We start from the raw sequence: 18,627 nt of genomic DNA on the forward strand, positions 1-18,627 counted from the left end.
CTATTCAATCCACAGGATTTATTGTGAATGGGTGCAATTTCGGATTTTGGTGGGTTAGGCGTCAACATGCTTTTCGCCATTGACATTGTTACCTTTAGAGGTACATAAGAAGAGGAGTTTAAGGTGTCATAGCGCAGATTACAAATAGATTGCTGAAAAGTATGTCTATCTGATTCTTCTGAGTCAATTGAGTTAAAGGGGAGAAGCAGAGGTAAAACAGCGAGAAATTATTGACCAAGATGTCCCTGGGTGTAGCCCTTATTTATACATCTGCATCGGCGCAGGTGCGCATAGGCCAATACATCTCAGAAACGTTCACAATCCACTGAGGGACACAGCAAGGCTGTCCACTCTTGCCGATGATATTTGCCTTGGAAATTGAGTCAATGGCCAATATTCTGAGGTGGGAGGGGGAGAACAAGGGCATCTGCCTGCGAGACGAGGAGCACCGTGTGTCACTGCATGCAGAAGATATGCTACTGTATCAGAAAGAAGCCTAAACAGGGATCCCATCAAGTGTGGTCATACTGGAAAAAGCTGGGTTAGTATTGAGGTTGTGCACTAACTGGAGGAAGACCAGCACCTTTCCCAAGTCAGAGGGACTCTGGGAGCCCCCGTAGGTAGTGCAACACCAGGTAATTCATTGAGAACCCAGTTCCGTCAGATATTTGGGGGTCACGTGAAGATGATCATTCCTCTGTATATCCTTCACTATTTTGCAGCTTTACTGGTGTGGATCCTACGTAGCTGGTTTCAGTCTCTGGTCACTTTGCTCAGTTTGCTGCTAAAGGGCAGTTAGTTTAACCAGGTCTCTCTATGCATACAACAGTGACTAACTCAGGAGGGAGAACTCAGAGGATCAAACTAGAACACTTTATTTTGCACACAGCTTCAGTGGCTGGCTAGATGGCTCGCAGGTTCCTGTCTGGCTGATGTGGGGGAGTTTGGGGGAAGAACACAGAGAAGGTGCATTGCCTGCCCTGCTGCAGAGGAACAAAACTCAGTGGGTGTGGAAACCAAAACTCCTAAATATAGCTCTTCAGTGCTGGAAGGATGCTCTTAATAGGTTGAAGAATTGTTAGTTGTGTACACCGCATTGCCCCGGAAGAGTTGCCCACATCCAGGTGAGGCTTTTCACATCACAACAAATGCTGTAGTCAGCGATGGCAAAGTTGATGGCACTAGGTGATTGCTACGCAGAGGGAAACTCTCCCAACTTAAAGAGTTTGAACAGAGAATACAACTTGCCAGGCCATATTGCAAGCTGGGCAAGAGGTTTTGGAATCTGACTGTGGATATACCTATAGGGACCTTGCACTACATTGGAAGACTACAGTCGGTCCACCTCATAGTCGCTGCAATAAAGAGGAAAACTGGATGCTGGCAAGGGAAGCTGTATCTTGATTAGAGGAAATTAAGGGCATCTGCAGGAAGCCCGTGGCAGAGCAGTGGAGTGATGTAGTGGAAAGCTTCACTGAAGCAGAACTACCTGCCCAATAAGAGGCCATGGGGGGGCTTCGGTATAGGTCTCGTGTCGCAGTGTTCAGAGATTCTATGACAGAAGCACATCTTTCCCCTTCCCAGATTATATACATGCATTTGGCCCTGATTTGACTGGATACCTGTCGCAGTTACTCCGTCCCACTTCCAAGTACATTCATGCCCTTCGCCTAAGCCCACGACTTGGATTATGTGTTTGCTTAGCAGTGTTAACACACACAAAACTCCTAATGCACACATAGGGCATATGCTTACACCGGTACAATCAGTTAGAACTATAACAATTGATTGTGTAAGTGCTCTAAGCGATTGCATATAAATGTACATACCTTTGTATGACTTATACTATGTTAATAGACAAAACTCAATAAAAACAATTGGGAAAAAAAAGAAAAAGAAAAAATATTGATCACTGTTGCATACCCACGGAATAGTTTCGGTGACTAATGAAAATAACCCAGTTCAACCATTTGGATTTACCAGACAAGACGAGAGTAAAGTTAAACAGTGGCGACCTATGGTAAGAAAACAGACGGTGGAGTAGAAATGAATAGTCAGAGATCGCAAAGGGGCCAGAGAGAGACAAATGCATCAGCGCTCCAGCGTCCTCTTCATCCTCGGTTATATAAACATTATCGACAGCTGTTGTAAGACGTAACCCAGCTGCATTGAGTGTAGTAGTTTACACGCATATGGAGTTGGGAATGACAGCCATCTCCAGCAGCTTGGGGATGTAGAGCAATAGTGAAGTAAGTAGCCAGTGGATTCAAGCAAGTTTTTTTTTCATGAGAGTGCTCAGTTTAGGTCTTTCATGAATTACCCCTGCATAAATGGAGTTGTTTATCAAGGGATGTGTACATCATACTGTTGTTTATATTTTCTACTCTCTTCTTTGAGCTTACATTTAATGACTTAAAAAATACTGGGGTTCAATAATGCATAATGAGGATCTAATTCTGCGTTTGTACACGTTTTTATATAAATCTCGGAATATATAAAAGAAATCTGTTTGAATCTAGAGATAATAAAGAACACCTTACACTACAACAATATTATAACCACTTGCAACCTGCTTAGGGCTATGTTTCTAAGACGTATGCTGTGGAGAAGGGTTTCAGGTCTGGACATTTTGTAGTTCACTGTCTGCTAACAATGTCACTGTTTTCTCTTCCTAGACTGAAAATGTCTGGATTCCAGTAGAGATAAGAGGGGCTGTTCCAAATACAATGCCCCGTGCTGCCTTCATGTCCATGTTTATCCTAGAGATTGACCAGTTCATCCTCACCCCGCTCTCAACAGCCGCTATTGATGCAGAAGACGACGAAACGCCAAAAAACAGATTAGTGTTCAGCATCACCAAACCCCCACCAGAGGGCTATATCACCCACCTAGATGACCACACCAAAGCGATCACATCTTTTACATGGCAGGACTTGTATGAAATGAACATTGCGTACCAGCCACCCAATGTCACACACACAGAGAGACAGAACTATGAGGTGAGGCGGCATTCCATGTCTATAGGCACATCTCGTATTTTGACAGCCATTTGGTAGTCAATATGCAGTAACTCACTGTTTATAGCTGAAGTATGCTGCATTGATACGTTATTGTAATATGTTCTTTATTTGATGTCTTCACCAGGTCGAGTTTGAAGCGATTGATGGCCATTTTAATAGCAGTCCTCCTATTACGGTCCATTTCTCAATCAGAACAGCAGAGACAAATGCTCCCAGAGTTTCGTGGAACATGGGCAAGTAGAAATACTTTGATCCGATCAAGACAGTATGGCTTTAACAAATTGATAGGAGGATGTAGCTCGTTTTTAAACACTTCCTCATATTTGTTATCAACGAAGAAGCTATTGTTAGTTCTGAAAATGATTAGAACGTAAGTCTCCACTGAACTATCGTAACCGGGCTCTATGTTACTATTTAGATATTCTGGTGACAAAGACAATGAAAGCCAAGTGGTTTGTCAAAACCACCCGAACCCAGAGATGGCAATGTAGTATCATATAACGTTACCATTTAAGTGTGTTGAACATTCGATGTTTATTTTGGTGCATTGCTCTTGTAATAGATGTTTTTTTTTTTTCAAAAAACGAAATGCTTATTAGAAGCAATAAGTGAAATACTGTACTGTACTCTTATTAATGGTAAACAGAAGAAACACTATTTAATCACGTGTAGAGCTTTATAACAAATTGTTTTGTTTAGTTAAAAATACCTTCTATTAGAAGTGAGAGATTTGTGAAGGTGTTGACTGCAAGGTGCAGCTAACAAAGAACCTGGATCGCAATTAGAATGTTTATTTTTGCTTAGCTTTCATGGAGAGGTCTAATTAACTAAAGTGAAATGTGACACTCACATAGAATGATTTAGATCTGTCATTATTTGAATCCTCTTTTATGCCTAAAGGCTAGTTAGTTGGAGGAAAGGAAATGTTATGTTATGTTATGACTATTTGAATAGCACGCTAACCACCCATGAGGGTATCCAGACGCTTTGGAGTTGTGCAGGTGGCTATCTCCCAAGTGTACTTATTCGAAGGGGATGCTCTGATGTGCTGTAGTAGGCCATGCATGCTTTGGGAGATGTACGAGAAGGTGCATCCTCCGGCACTGCATTTGTGTATGCGGGGTACATGTATTAATGAGAGTCTAGCTGAACGGAGGTGCCAGGGATGTTGGTGGAGATGTATGTGACTGTTGAGGTATGTGGGGCCTTTTTTGTGTAGTACTTTGCAAGCGTATGTGGGTGTGTTAGTGTAGGGGGAGCGAGTGAAGTTCTTTGAGGTGTGGGTGTAGCGGGGAAGGATGAGTCTTGCAGCTGCATTTTGGATGGGTTGGAGCATTTTCAGGAGTTGTTTGTTAATTCCTGCATAGAGCTCATCAAGGTTGAAGGTTATCAAGGCTTGTGTGCCCATTTTCCTTATGTTTCCTGGTAAACACTTGAACATTTTTCATAAGATCCTCAGGATGTGGAAATAGGTGGAGAACACTGCATTTACTTGGGGTGTCATGTCGGTCTTGTCATCTAAGATGATTCCTAAGTTTCTGGTGTGGGCCATGGGGGTAGGTGTGGTGCTGACATCTGCTGGCCAACAAGTGGAATTGCAAGCTGAGATTTTCCTGCTGAAGATCACCACTTCAGTTTTCTGTGAGGTGAGTTTGAGGCATTTGGGTGCTACTGCAGTTATGCAGGAGGTGAAGTTCTTTTTTGTTGCGGGGCTTTTGTTCGACAGGGAGAGTGTCAGTTGTGTAGGAGAGTATGTTGAGGTCATGCCATCTTATGATGTCAGCCAGTGGCATTATGTAGATGTTAAGTAAGGTTGGGCTGAGACGATCCTTGGTGGACTCCACAGGTGAGTTTCTTGGCTTTCAACATGTAGGATGGGATGCTGACTTTTTGTGTCCTTCCAGTGAGGAAGGCGCAGATATAGTTGAGGGCAGGTCCTTGAAAGTCTCTTTCGTGTAGGCTTCTAATCAGGGTTGAGTGGGAGACTGTGTTAAAAGCCACTGAGAGGCTGAGGAGAATGAAGGCCACCGTTTCTCCTCAGTCATAGTAGACAGATGTGTTCAGGATGCATGTGAGTACTTAGCTGATTTGGGAAGCATCTGTATTGTAGATGTGGTGGGGGCAGGGGTCCATTGTCGCCCTGGAGTAGATGGTCCCTATGATGGCTGTTTGTTCCATGGCGATTGGTTCGTCATCAGGGTGTTTGCGTGGTGGTTAGTGAAGGGGCTGGAAGCGAGGCTCTACGGGTTTGGTTGAGGGTGGCAGTTCTTTACAATGAGACGATTACCCCCCTTTGGATGAAATGCATAAACCCAGGTTTACACAAGAAAGATGTTATGCTGCAACCCAGCTCTGAAGACATCTATATTTTTACATAATTTAACTACTGTTTTTAGATGTTTTGTAAAAGCTGCTAAATGGATTTTTAATTAATACAAACATGGATCATGAATTGGACCAGGCTGTTTAATGCCACTAGCAATTTTTGCCATATGTGCAACATTTTTCTACTTAAGAATTAAGATAGAGATTAGCACTTTTCAGTCCCAACATAAACCTTATACCCACCTTGATGGAGCATCAAGAATCAAGCCAATGTGAATGACTCAAACTTCAGGAAAGTTTCTGGGAGTCTTTAAAAGGTTATTAAAGATTCAAAAAGCTCTATTTCCATGGGAATGTAATCAAAACTATAGTCACTATCACAGGCTCTGATACACATATACATATGCACAAATCCTACTCTTACCTTCATGTTCCCTTCTACTCGCTCAGAGATGTTTAGCAGTTAGCACAAAGAGCCTGACTTGAGTTGGCTGGAGTGCTTGGTTGTTATTAGTAATAGATTACTTTATTTATATATGCATTCTGTGTATTTAATTTATAACAAGCACCTGGCTTCGCACAGTGTTGTCATCAATAATGTAGCTTCAGATGTCATCAATGATGTTACTAATTGTTGGAAAATGGGTTATTGGTAAGGGCAGGTAGGTACATACACTTAGCAATAGGCCACTAACCTCCACTTAGGTCCAGTTAGGTCTCAGTAAATTAAACCCAGCTCAACCCTTGGTAGCTTGTCAACGAGCGACAAGGCTTAACTTAGGAGACAGAGGGCCTCATTACAACCTCAGCAGTCTTTCAAAAAGACCGCCAAGGCTGCGGGAGCCAGATTACCGCCATTGCCGGCGGCATTCCTGGCTCCCTATTATGACTTTTCCGCTGGGCCAGCGGACGGTAACAGTGATCGGCTACAGCTCGCGGGAGGCCTAGGTCAAAAGTTTACCTTCGGACTTAGTATCTTTTCTGAAGATTTTCTTCAGCGGGACAAACCTGCCAGTCCAATCCGACCTCCTGGAACTCTTCTCCGGATACACGTCGCCCTCGGTGGAGATTTTTACCTTCGGACGTAGTTGTTTTTTCGAGGTGAAAATCCTTCGACCGGGGTAAACCTGGATCTTGATCCGACATCCTTGGAGCCCTCCTCGGATACGCTCGCTGGGAGGTCCCGGTCAACTTTTTACCTTCGGACTTGGTCTCTTTTTCGGAGATTTTCTTTACCGGGACGAACCTGCAAATCATGCCGGGTCGCGGTTGAGGCAAGCCGGCTAGAGTTGCCGTGGCGGGTCGGTCCCTCTATGGAGCTTTTTTCCAAAGGTTCTCCAAACTTCTGGGTCTTCTCCCAGATGTTCTTTTAAGGTTCTTTTGGGGTCCACAGCTCACCCCAAGGGTCCAGAAGCTCTGAGATGATCCTTGGGGGTGTGGACTACAACTCCCAGAATGCACTTGGTGCAAACTCCTTTTTGGCCACTGGGCAGCGGTCAGCTGGTTGATTTCTTCAGGAGTTGGTGCAGGGGACTCTGGTTAGCAATTTTTCACCTGTAGCAAACAGGCAGTCCCTCCTTGAACAAGTTGAAGCCAGGCAAAGTCCTTCTTGTGGTGAAGCCCAAGTGTGCAGCTGGTGCAGTCCTTCTGAGTGCAGGTTTCAGGTGCAGGCCAGGGGTCCAGCAGGGCAGTCCTTCTTCTCCTTTGGTTCTTCTTTGTTGGAATCTGATGGGGATCTGAGGTGTGGGTGCAGGTCTGCCAGTTTTATCCTTGCTCCTGGGTGAAAAAATGGGGGAGTCCTGATTCTCCAATCGGTGCAGGGTCCTTCCCCCTGTGATGACCACTTCCTGGGAAGTGTGGCAAAAATCAGTCCCAGGAGGCAACATTCTTCAAAATTCCATCATGGCTAAATCTGATTTTTGGAGGTTACATCTGGCTGATCCCACCCACTGATGTGGCTAAAATCATAAACACACCCGCACCTAGTTGTCTGGGGTTGCAGGATGTGGGGGTGTTGCTGGGTTGCTCCAAATGTCCTTCTCTGCTTTAGAAGACCAGTTTGGCAGCCCTCCCCCTTCCTGCCTCACCATCTGCTGAGGGGAACTTCCCTCCCACAGGCACATCTCTTTGTGTGAAGCCAGGCCACTTCACACCTCATCAAGGCAGCTTGGCCAGGCTGCCAGAGGCTGGCCAATCAGAGCACAGCAGCAAAAACAATGCAGTGCTGAAATTGGCAACTTTTCAAGTAAAGTTTAAAACTCTTTACCTGAACAAGTTATATTAAATCCAACAACTGGAAGTTGTGGGATTTATTATAACAATTAATTTGGTACCAAACTCTTGGTATCCATTACTTAAGGGGACTTTTAAAATTAAAATAGTCTCCCCATTCTAGCCTATGGAGGCCATTCACTACAATGAGGGAAAAACAAATGTGGCTGGTTTTACCTCACCAGGGCTTATAAAACTATTTTTATAAGGTCCCTGCTTACAGTTACATGGCACCCAGCCCTAGGGGCACATAGGGCACACCTTAGGGGTGACTTATATGTACAAATAAGGTAATTTAAGACTTTGGAACTACTTTTAATTCCAAAGTCGAATTTGCATATAACTTTAACTTAAAAGCAGCCAGCAAGGCAGGCCTGCCTTTAAAATGACACTGGCCACCTCAGCAGTACACCTATGGGTGCACTACCTATGCTGTTGTCCCTAAACCTACATGCCCTACCATATACTAGGGACTTATAGGTAGGTTAACTTAGCCAATTATAATTAGCCTAATTTGCATATCCACTTTACACAGAGCACTGGCCCTGGGACTGGTAAGCAGTACCCAGGGCACAGCCAAGAGTCAGTAACCACCAGTACCTGTCCAAAAAGTGTGGTGGTGACCAGGGCAAAAAGGAGGACTTTCCTACACTAATGATTTCATAGAACATGTCATGAGTTATGTAATATTTGAGGTCATAAGCAGAGCATGGCAAGGGAGTAAGTTATAGTTTCATCATTTAACTATAACTGAATTTCAGTATTATTTTTTTTAGTTTAAAATGTGTATGTCAACTAACATTTTCACCTAACTATAACATCTCTTTATGATTTGTGCTTTTCAGTGATTTTCTTAGTTTTTTAAAATGAAAAGTAAGATATTACTACCTCAGCTAACCATAATGTCACTTTAACCATTTTGCTGTGTTCTGTGAATTTCTACTTTTTTAACTTAAAGTAAAATGTTATTACCATACATAACTATGGCAACCTCCCACCATGCACAAACTTTGACCATGCATGGTTTAAGGTTGGCCACAGGATGACTCGAGCCCTCGCTATGCACTGCTAATCACCCCAGATATTACAATAATCATGACAACTTTTATAACCTCATTGAAAATATCAATGAAGCATTAGAGGTCAAATTAATGAAGAAAAAACTGTGCATAGTGGTCTATGAGTTATAGTTACTTTTGGCTGTGAGTTATACTTACTTGAAATAAGTCTAACTATAAATGCTAAATTAACTATAACTTCCCTGTAACCTTTGGTTCTTTTAACTGAATTTCTATGTTTTTTTAAATTCCATTTCATAACTATATATATATATATGTGTATATATTTGTGGTAAAAATAGTATTGTCTTCTATTATCCAATGTTTGCCCAATGTTTGTTTCACACACAAACCAATTTCTTTCTTTCGCTTTTTCTTTTTCTATTTTTCTTCCTCTGTGCTTTTTGTATCTTTCTTTTTCCTTTCTTTCTCCCTTTCTTTCTTGAAATATCAGAAGGAGGCAAGAGAGTCAATCTGCAGTGATATGTACAAAATACGAACCAGGAAAACTAGGGTTTAATCAACTTTGAAAAATAGTACCATAGAAATAATTGTGTACCTACAAGCTTCAGAACAGTACACTACCTCCTCTGTGTAGCTCATAAATGCCACGTTTGGATGTAAATGCATATAATCTGCTTCCTAACATAGTCATGTTCCTCTTTTTATAGGTTTGGATCTTTTGGAAGGTCAGTCACGTTCAATCACTTGGGAATCCTTTCAGATTGTAGATAATGATAACCTCGATGCTGTACGTCTGATAACAGTGGAAGGATTGCAGCATGCACAGCTCACAGTAAGAGGTATTTGATTTATTCATAATTACCATAGTATTAGCAAAACAACTTTAGGAGCTGTAAATCCCTACTCTCCCTTCCACACAACCCTAGAGGGAATTCAGACTAGCCAAACAAAAGGCTCTGATTTGAAATGGGGGAAGGGGCATAAAGGAGAGAGAAAATTTGCCCTCAAGAACATTATACAGCATGATTTCATTACAAAATAACAACATTGGATAACCAGTGTTTGTCATTCTAGACCCTTTAACTCACATCTTGACTTGCTACATACAAGTGAAGTGTGACATGCACCTATTTTGTTTAGAAACACTGTAGCGCAAGTACTTGGCCAGAAATTTCAGAATGCAAAAAATATCAGAAAGATAAACATTGGGAAAACTATTCAGGAGAAAAGTTGAATGGTTAACAATATAATTACACGTAACACACATACATACACATATGTATCCATTACATGTAATATATATATATATATATATATATATATATATATATACATACACACATGTATCCTTGCCCCATACATAAATACACACACACATACACATACACACACACGAACACATATGTATGTACTAAAGGTATAGTTATACCAAAATGCTTCCAAAGTAAATTTTCAATTATATTTAATGTAATAAGTAAATGTAATAATAAATACATTAACTCGTATAACCTAAGAGGACAAGAAGCTAACAAACATATAACAAATAAAAGGATTGATCAACTGTATTACACTGATAAGTGCGATGAAAAGTTGTGCTATCTAGATAGTACTATCTTACTCCGTCTAGGCACGTCTGTCAAGTAAGAGAGGTACATATTTAGGAAGACAGCAAAAACTAGCATCAACGTTTCAGTCTCAGTGTGCAAGGCATACCCAAGATCCTTTTCTTCAAATTATATTGGTCTCCAAAAGCTATAAGCAAATGAAAATTTAAGCAAGCACACAAATTCGATAGGAATTGTGAAAAAATAGTAGCATAGTAATACAATTATTTTGTATCCTGTAGTTATAAGAGCAATAAAAAAATCAGCTTTCACATTCATAAAAACTTTCATATTAGCACTTCTATGCAAGAAAGCATAGGCAATTAATGTGCACAGCAATAGTTCCTTTAAAGCACTGATTAACCCAAAATCAAAAATAAGTAATCAAAAAGACTTTGAGTAACAAGGGTCCAGCACCAGGAGTTCTAGACATACCAAGAGCATAAAAAGAATACATTAATTACACCAGAATTAAAAAACAGTTGTGTGCAGGGTGTTTAATAGAGGAAAAATGAAGAAAACAAGCATTCGACACATTGCTATTCATTTCATAAGACAGTATTCTTGGGGGCGTGGCCAAGCTGTTGAAGATGGCAGACACGAGCTAGTAGCTGACTTTTGGAGGCAGCGGGACGCAGGAAGGAGCCGAGTATGTCCGGTGCCGCGGCCGGCCAAGAGCTGGAGGCTTGCGCTGTGGCCTGGTGGAGGCACGCACACTGGGCGCTGCGAGGTCGGCCCATCGGGGCCCGAGTGGGGGGGGGGGAGCGCCCGGAGGACCAGTCTCCCCCACGGAGCCAAAAAAAATAAATAATAATCTGTGTGCCTGGGGGCCGAGTGTTGCCGAGCCTCGGACCCCCGGGCGGAGAGCCCCGACATTGGAGGGGGGGTCCCGGGCCTCCTGGCCACGTCGTGGTCCATATTGAGTAGTTTGCTCGTGGTGCGACCACTTCCTTGCATCACCTGTGGGCTGGAGCCTGCGGCCGGAGTCCTGAGGGCGGTGGATGGAGATTGGCTGCAGGTGTCTTGCAGGCCGGGCTGCACGTGATGCTGCGTGGCGCCATACTGGGCGCGCCGGACAGCGGGCCTGGCCCTTTGATGGTTTGGTGAGGTGCCTGCCCTGTGAGAGCTAGAGGCAAAGAGGCGATGGACTTCGACGCTGGGTGAAGAGCTGGTGGCGGTGAGAGGATCCTTCCGGCCTCGTGGTGCTGCGCATTTGGCGCCGTCATGGTGGCTTACCGGGAGAGCATAGGAGCTAGCTCAGAAGGTCTAACGCATGGCTGTCACACCTACACTATTGCTCCCCTGACCTAGTCCCGTAGATTTGGTTGCCTGCGCTGGGGAGCGCCGCCTACACCGTCTGTGGTGAGTTGCCTGGAGTGTGTGGTGGTGCTGACTTAGAGTGCGGATAGACTTTTGCCATGGCGGGAGCCGGACGTCTTTGCTCAGGCACTGGCGCTTGGAGAGCGCAGGATGCTGCGGCACAGGACAGTAAAACGCTGGATGCTGTGTTGGCCGCGGTGGAATGCATTGGCGATTCGCTGGAACGTGCCCGCACTTCATTGGAAGCCAAGATTGACAAGGTAGCCAGTGACCTGGTTCTACTGCACGCTGACCATCGAAACCTGACGGACAAGACGGGTATGTTGGAGGTGAAAGTGGATAAGCTGGCGCCGGTGACATCTCGCTTGGAGGGCAGCATGGGGGATGCCCTGGCGCGAGTGGCGGAGCTGGAGCGAAGCGTGGAGGATGCTGAAGGCCGCACCTGGCGGAACAATATACGGGTGGGCTTGCCGGAGGGTGCAGAGGGCCAGAACGCAGTGACTTACTCAGAGAACTGGCTGAGGGGGTTGGTGCCGGAGGGTGCCTTGACCCCCTTTTTCTCAGTGGAACGGGCTCATCGAATCCCCACGCGGCCCCGGCCTCCAGGAAGCGGCCCTCGCCCCTTCATAATACGTTTGCTTCATTACGCGGATCATGCCATAATTCTCAAATCGGTGAGGTCCACTCCGCCGCCCAGAGTGGATGACACACAAATAATGTTGTTCCCGGACTATACTCTGGCGGTGCAGCGAGACAGGGCCTCCTATATGCCTTTGAAGCGCAGGCTCAGAGAGCTGCGTCTGGAATACTCTCTACTATTTCCTGCCAAGCTCCGCATCATAGCAGACAACAAAACTCACTTCTTCACCACGCCAGAAGCTGCATGGGACTGTGGGGCGGAGAGGTGCTCGCCTACTTCGCAGAACAAGCGCAGCCGGGCGCGGCGTGGCCGCAGGAAGGTTGCTGGTACTGCTGAAGCCGTGGCGCATGCCCCTGACCTGGAGCAGTTAATACAGGAGAGACGCGAGGCGCTGCAATCAGCAGAGGCGATCAGCACTTATCAGAGTGTGTCCGAGTCGGATACTGACATCTCGCAGCCCCCCAGTGATAATACTGCCACGCCGGACCGGCTCTCGGAGTTGGGTTTTCCAGATTGTCCGGCGGTGACTACTGCCACTGCGGACGACCTCTTCTAGGCCCTACTTTGACACATCTGGGTGGCCGGGAGGTACTGTGGCCCTCTGCTTGCTGTAAATGGTGGGCCTGGTTTGCGGAGCTGGCATATAACTTTGTACGGGCAGCCTGCTGGTCTGAATGCCAGGAAACCTGTTGTTGTACTGATAAACTGTATGGCCTCCGCTGGTGCTGCGGCTGTCTCACATTGTGGCCCGGAGGCTGGCCCGCCGCTGGTCCTCCCCCCCCTTTTTTTCCTCTGCTGTTACCCAGTATGGCCGGGCGGGTTGAGTTAGAGCTTGCCTCACTCCCTATGTGTTCTGGCTTACCCCACTCTCCTATTGCCGGAGGATTAATATGTGCGATTGTGTTGTCGAAAGTTCAAATTGTTGGGTTTGGGTGGGAACCGGTTGTTGATCTGCTCTGATGGTATTGGTTTTGCTTTGTTTATGTTGGAGGCACTGCGCAAGCGATTGGTCTAGGCGTGAGGTCATTGACATGATGCGTGCTGCGCTGTGCTTAGGGGTGGGGTGTGTGAAATGTGCGCATGGTAAGCTAAAACCGCCATGACTTCCTGCACTGTGCTCACCTGGAATGTGCGCGGTATACACACACCCAGGCGCAGGTATTCCATATATTCGTATCTTAAACGGCACTCGATCCATCTCACCTTCTTGCAGGAGACCCATTTAGTGTTGGCAGAGCTCCCTTGTTTGCAGCGGCGCTGGAGAGGGCAATTGTATGCAAAGGGCCACTCCTCCTATGCTAGAGGAGCCCTGATCTGGATTAAGCTGGGTGTCCCCTTTGTTGCAGAGGGTCAAATCATAGACCCACGGGGAGGTTTGCCCTGGTGCGTGGGCGACTAGCAGGCAGGGCCTTAGTGCTGGGTTCTATTTATGCCCCAAATGTAGATCAGGCTTCTTTCCTGCGCACTCTGTCCCATCTATTATCGGGTTGGAGTGATTACCCCTGGTTGCTGGGTGGAGACTTCAATAGTGTGTTGGATATAGATTTAGATCGTTCCTTCCCCCCGCTGCCCACCTCGCCAACTGTGGCAGCTGCACGCGGCTTGGTCCATTGGGCCCATCATTGGCACTTGGTTGATATATGGTGGCAGCGTAATCCTGATGATAGAGTTTATTCCTATTACTAGGCCCTGCACTCCCTTCATGTGCGCCTTTATGGAATATTCTGCACGCAGAATCCAGCCTCCGTGGATGTGGATTATCTGGGGCGCACGCACTCGGACCATAACCTGCAACTGGCGGGCCTATGTTGGGATGTCTTGCCTTCAGCGGTCCCCACCTGGAGGCTCAGTCCTGGGCTTCTGGAGGACGCCGCCTTTAAAGCATCACTGGAAACAGCCATCATGGAGTTCTTTGAGCATAATGAGGGCACAGCCTCTATGGGTCTATTGGAGTGGGATGCCTTTAAGGTTTTCATCCGAGGCCATTGTCTGGGGACCCAGTGGAACTTGAGACGTTCGGTTGAGCGGGAGCCTGCTCATATAGAGCGGGAAACGTTGCACCCGGACCGGGAGGTTGCTCAGGATCCTGCAATAATGGAGTTGTTGTCTCTGGCCCGTGGTGAGCATTTAACTTTGCTTGAACGGCTCCATCGCTTGAACTATGCTGCTCACTCAGCGAGAACGCACGCCTCTGCAGATAAATCGGGTAGACTTCTGGCCTGGCTGATCAGAGGTGATCGTGACCATGGCCCGGTCATGGAGGTTCGCTCGGAGACTGGCCGTTTGTTGCACACACCTGGGGAAATACATTCGGCGTTCACATAACACTACGAGACATTGTATATCTCCGTTGTGGTGGCCCCAGAGTGGTCGTGTGATGCCTTCCTCTCTGGAGTGGAGCTCCCATGCTTGATGGCGGATCAGAGGAATGCGCTGGAGGAACCTCTTGATCTTACTGAGGTGCAGACTGGCATTCGGGAGCTGGCGTCTGGTAGGACGCCAGGCCCGGATGGCCTGCCGGCTGACTTTTATGAGGCGTTTTCCCCACTTCTTGCACCTAAGCTTCTCCGTGTCTTTGAAGAGGCGGTGCAAAGGGGACACTTATCGGCATCTCAAAGGGAGGCGATGTTGGTGTCTCCTCCCAAGCCTGACAGGGATCCGGTTGAGTTGGGCTCGTACCGCCCTTTGGCCAAGCTCAGTACGGACTACAAAATATTAGCCCAAATTTTGGCGATGCGTTTGGCGCCCATCATGCCGGATCTGGGGCACCCAGATCAAAATGGGTTTGTGCCGGCGAGGGACACGTCCTACAACATTAGGCGGCTGTTCCGAGTTATGTGCTACGCGAGGAGAGTCTGGCCGCGGGCGGGCTGCCTTGTCCTTGATCTGGAGAAGGCCTTTGATTCCTTAGAATGGCCCTATCTTTTCGGGGTCTTGCAGCGGTTCGGCATAGGGCCCCTTTTTGTTCATATGGTTAAACTACTATACACTAAGCCGCAGATTCAGGTTAAGGTGGGGCGTATTATATCAAAACCAGTCAACATGTGCAGAGGTACGAGGCAGGGTTGCCCCCTTTCCCCACTGCTCTTCTCCCTTGCTATGGAGCCGCTGGCGGCGGCCTTACGGAACGAGCTGGGGCATCCCTCTTGGGGATGGCATGCACGCGGTATCGCTAAACGCTGAGGACCTCTTGTTATACTTCCCAGATATTTTGCGAATCCCTCCGGGGGTTGGGTCCCTACTGCAGCAGTTTGCCTTGTTGTCTGGCCTCAGGGTTAACTGGGCTAAGTCCTGTCTTTTCCCCTTTGACCATGGGCTCCCTGGTCCAGAGCTTTGCTTCTTTGGGAGTGCGGTTCCTTGGCAGTCCCGTACATTCCATTATTTGGGCATCCTCGTCCATCACCGCGAAGATGACATAATAGACGGTAACCTCAGGAGAGCGGTGTCCTCATGCAAGTCCCAGATGACCTTTTGGCAGACGCTGCCGCTGTCGGTGGCTGGCAGGATAGTGCTCTAAAAGATGATAGTTCTGCCACGCCTCTTATATTTCTTCACTAACATCCCATATTATATCCCCGCTAACCTGGAGCACTACTATTTGGCGTCCCAGATCCAGTGGGTGTCTAAGTGGTTGGTGGGTCTGAACCTCGCAGACACGGCAACCCTGGAAGGCCCTTGGTCCCTCGTGCAGTTCTCACATTTGTTTCACCCAATAACTCAAATGGCATTACCAGATCAGTTGTTCCTCAGGGTCACCCTCAGCTGTTATCGTAGATCCCTGTGGCTTGCCGGGGGGGGCGATCCCATTCGCGCCGGCATTGGCATTGTTGGGCACTCCCCGTGGCTCCCTAGTTACGTCCGGGTCCGAGGTGCGGGTGTGGCACGCAGTGGAGCTGCATACGTTGGGGCATATGTATGATGACGGTAAGCTGATACCGTTCCCTGCGTTGGTACAGGATTCCTGCAGGCAGTTTCTGCTGTATAACTCACTGCTGAGATCGCTTGCATCTAAATGGGGTGACTTGTCTACTGCTCCTCCCACACATTTATTGATACAGTATATGCAGGTGATGGGACAGGGGCGGCACCTAATTCGCTGGTTCACTGAGGCGTTGCACCTCCACACAGCCCTTGAATGTGATTTGCTGCGTGCGGCCTGGGATGGGGATGCGACTACTCCGTTCACCGACGCGCAGTGGAGGTCAGTTCTTTCCGACCATGTTAACATACCGCGCAACTCCAGATTCCGCTTGATTGAATTCTACATCATACACAGGGCATACCTCACTCCTGCCCGTATAAATAGATACTTTGCCTGCAGTGATGCGGCATGTACCCGTTGCTCCTGCAATGACGCGGACATGATCCATATGCTCTGGTCCTGTCCATCGTTGAGCTGCTTCTGGGGGATGGTAGTGGGTTGCTTATCTGAGTGCGTGTCGCAGCCGGTACCGTATACTTGGGAGTCCTGTATACTGGGCCTTTTTCCTAGGTGACGTGTGGAATAGAGCTGCAACACGATTTCTGGACCTAGGCCTGATAACGGCCAAGAGGTTGATAACTCGTCGGTGGAAGTCGCCTCACCCACCAGTTCAGAGGGCCTGGAAGTCCTCGTTCGAGGTGTGGGCTGGCGCGGAGGGGGTGGCGTTGGCGAGGGAGGATGCGCTGGGGCTGCATAAGTACCCGCTATCAGTCAGCTGGGAGGCGATGCTGGCATGCTTGCGGGGCTTGGGGAAGAACTCGGATGTGGAGGTGGCAGTCTGATGGCCACTAAGATTTTGTATCTTCTCCTGGTGCGGGAGTGCGATGGGATGGGTGCTGAATTTTTGAGCAGTGGAACTGACCTTGCCCTTTGAGTTGAGAGTGCGACCTATGTGGAAGGGGGGGAATGCGGTGTGTGCACATGTCTGCTTTTTGCTGATGTGCACGGGCAAAACATGGGGTCCCTGTGCCCCAAAGACTATGCTCCGACCTGGAGTTTGTTCATGTTCATGTTCATGTTCTTACCGTTAAGTTGTGCCCTATCTGTAGATCTGCACCTGAATGCATACTGTCGTACGTGCATAATGACCTGCCGGAAAGAATTAAGGGGTCACTGTGGTGCTTGCAGCCAGCATCCTCATTTATCTGTGTGGCTCATGATTCCAAGGTATGGTCCTCTCTGATAGCGTTTGTGCATTGCTTAACCCTGTTATGCTTGGGTTTTATGGTGAGTGGTGGAACCATCTGGAATATGTTTTCGTAGCTGATTGCTCTGCTGTCTGTACTGAGCAGTTGTGCTCATCTAATCTACCAATAATTGCACAAGATAAGTGTCCTGTGTTTGTTATACAAATTCATGTTATAATATGCCAAAAATGTTAATAAACAGATTTTCCAAAAAATCATAAAACAGTATTCTTAATTTTTTGTTACTTCTTTTTTAAAGGCTCAATTTTTCTCAAACTCCTTATGGAAATAAATGTCCTTTTCATATACCTACATTAACAAATCAACAGCTTCTACTGGCATGTGTTTTGCAAAGACCCACTTTCTCAAGGCTTCTTGTAAGACTTTATATTGAAGCTTCACTTACTGATTTCATTACTTGGTGCCAGAAAACAATTTCCTTGCATTGTTTTTTTTATTATATTGGTGATTTCCCAAACGTTAACAATTCCAAACTCTTTTCCACTGTACTTGTGTCTGTTCATTTTCATAGAAACGCCTGTTATGTCCACATAATTCTCTCCCATTTAGTGGGAATTCAGTCTCACAGGATGGTAGCTCGCTGGCGTTAAAAACGTCTGTAGCAATACAACATAACAGAAAAACAAAATTAAAATTGCCAAACACTGGTAAGCTGATTAATTTAGCCCCATGATTGCTGTAAGAAGTTTGTGAAAAGGGAGTCTTTACAGCAGATGTAACAAAGAATTAAGAAAAAGAAAAAGAATTGGATCTATTTCGATATGTAGACATTTAAAAAAAGAATTTAATTACCGCCTTCCTTTCCTTTGAGATGTTTTCCCATTGAAATACATGACACCCAATGTTAGTTGTCAACGGGGGGTTTTAGCACTGTGCTGTTCTCCGGATCTGTTACTTAAATGACTTACAAAGAGTAGAGCAACAGCATTGCTCTTAAACCACCCATTTTACAAAGTAAGTTTATTCAGAGCTGTTAATGACTATGCAGATGCATATGCTAATCTAAGGCACGCACAGCTGGACTGTTCATCTGAAAGTAGACAGCAGCCATGTTAGAAGTAATCACACAGAGTGAGAGGTTGGGTTTTCTTTCTAGGAGTCACTGTTCCGCTGCTAGTGATTCTTACAGGCTTGACCTATAACCTATTGAATTAATTGCAGGATGATTGGTATATTGTAGACAGTGATTATAAGGCCAGGCTGAAAGGTTCTAGGGCAAAGGTTACTGGTTCTCA

General features: G+C 46.3%; 1 protein-coding gene across 2 annotated transcripts in view; it reads left to right on the forward strand.

The window, feature by feature from the left end:
- The window catches only part of LOC138293366 (FRAS1-related extracellular matrix protein 1-like), an 892,846-nt gene that overhangs the window by 110,569 nt on the left and 763,650 nt on the right, over positions 1 to 18,627 (forward strand). For both annotated transcript variants that reach the window (XM_069232561.1, XM_069232560.1), the window contains exons 6-8: positions 2,676 to 2,999; positions 3,145 to 3,253; positions 9,346 to 9,477. In XM_069232561.1, the coding sequence (XP_069088662.1) occupies positions 2,676 to 2,999; positions 3,145 to 3,253; positions 9,346 to 9,477 (565 nt within the window). The remainder of the gene's footprint in view (positions 1 to 2,675; positions 3,000 to 3,144; positions 3,254 to 9,345; positions 9,478 to 18,627) is intronic.

This window comes from Pleurodeles waltl, chromosome 4_2 (assembly GCF_031143425.1).
Source record: "Pleurodeles waltl isolate 20211129_DDA chromosome 4_2, aPleWal1.hap1.20221129, whole genome shotgun sequence".
NCBI lineage: Eukaryota > Metazoa > Chordata > Amphibia > Caudata > Salamandridae > Pleurodeles > Pleurodeles waltl.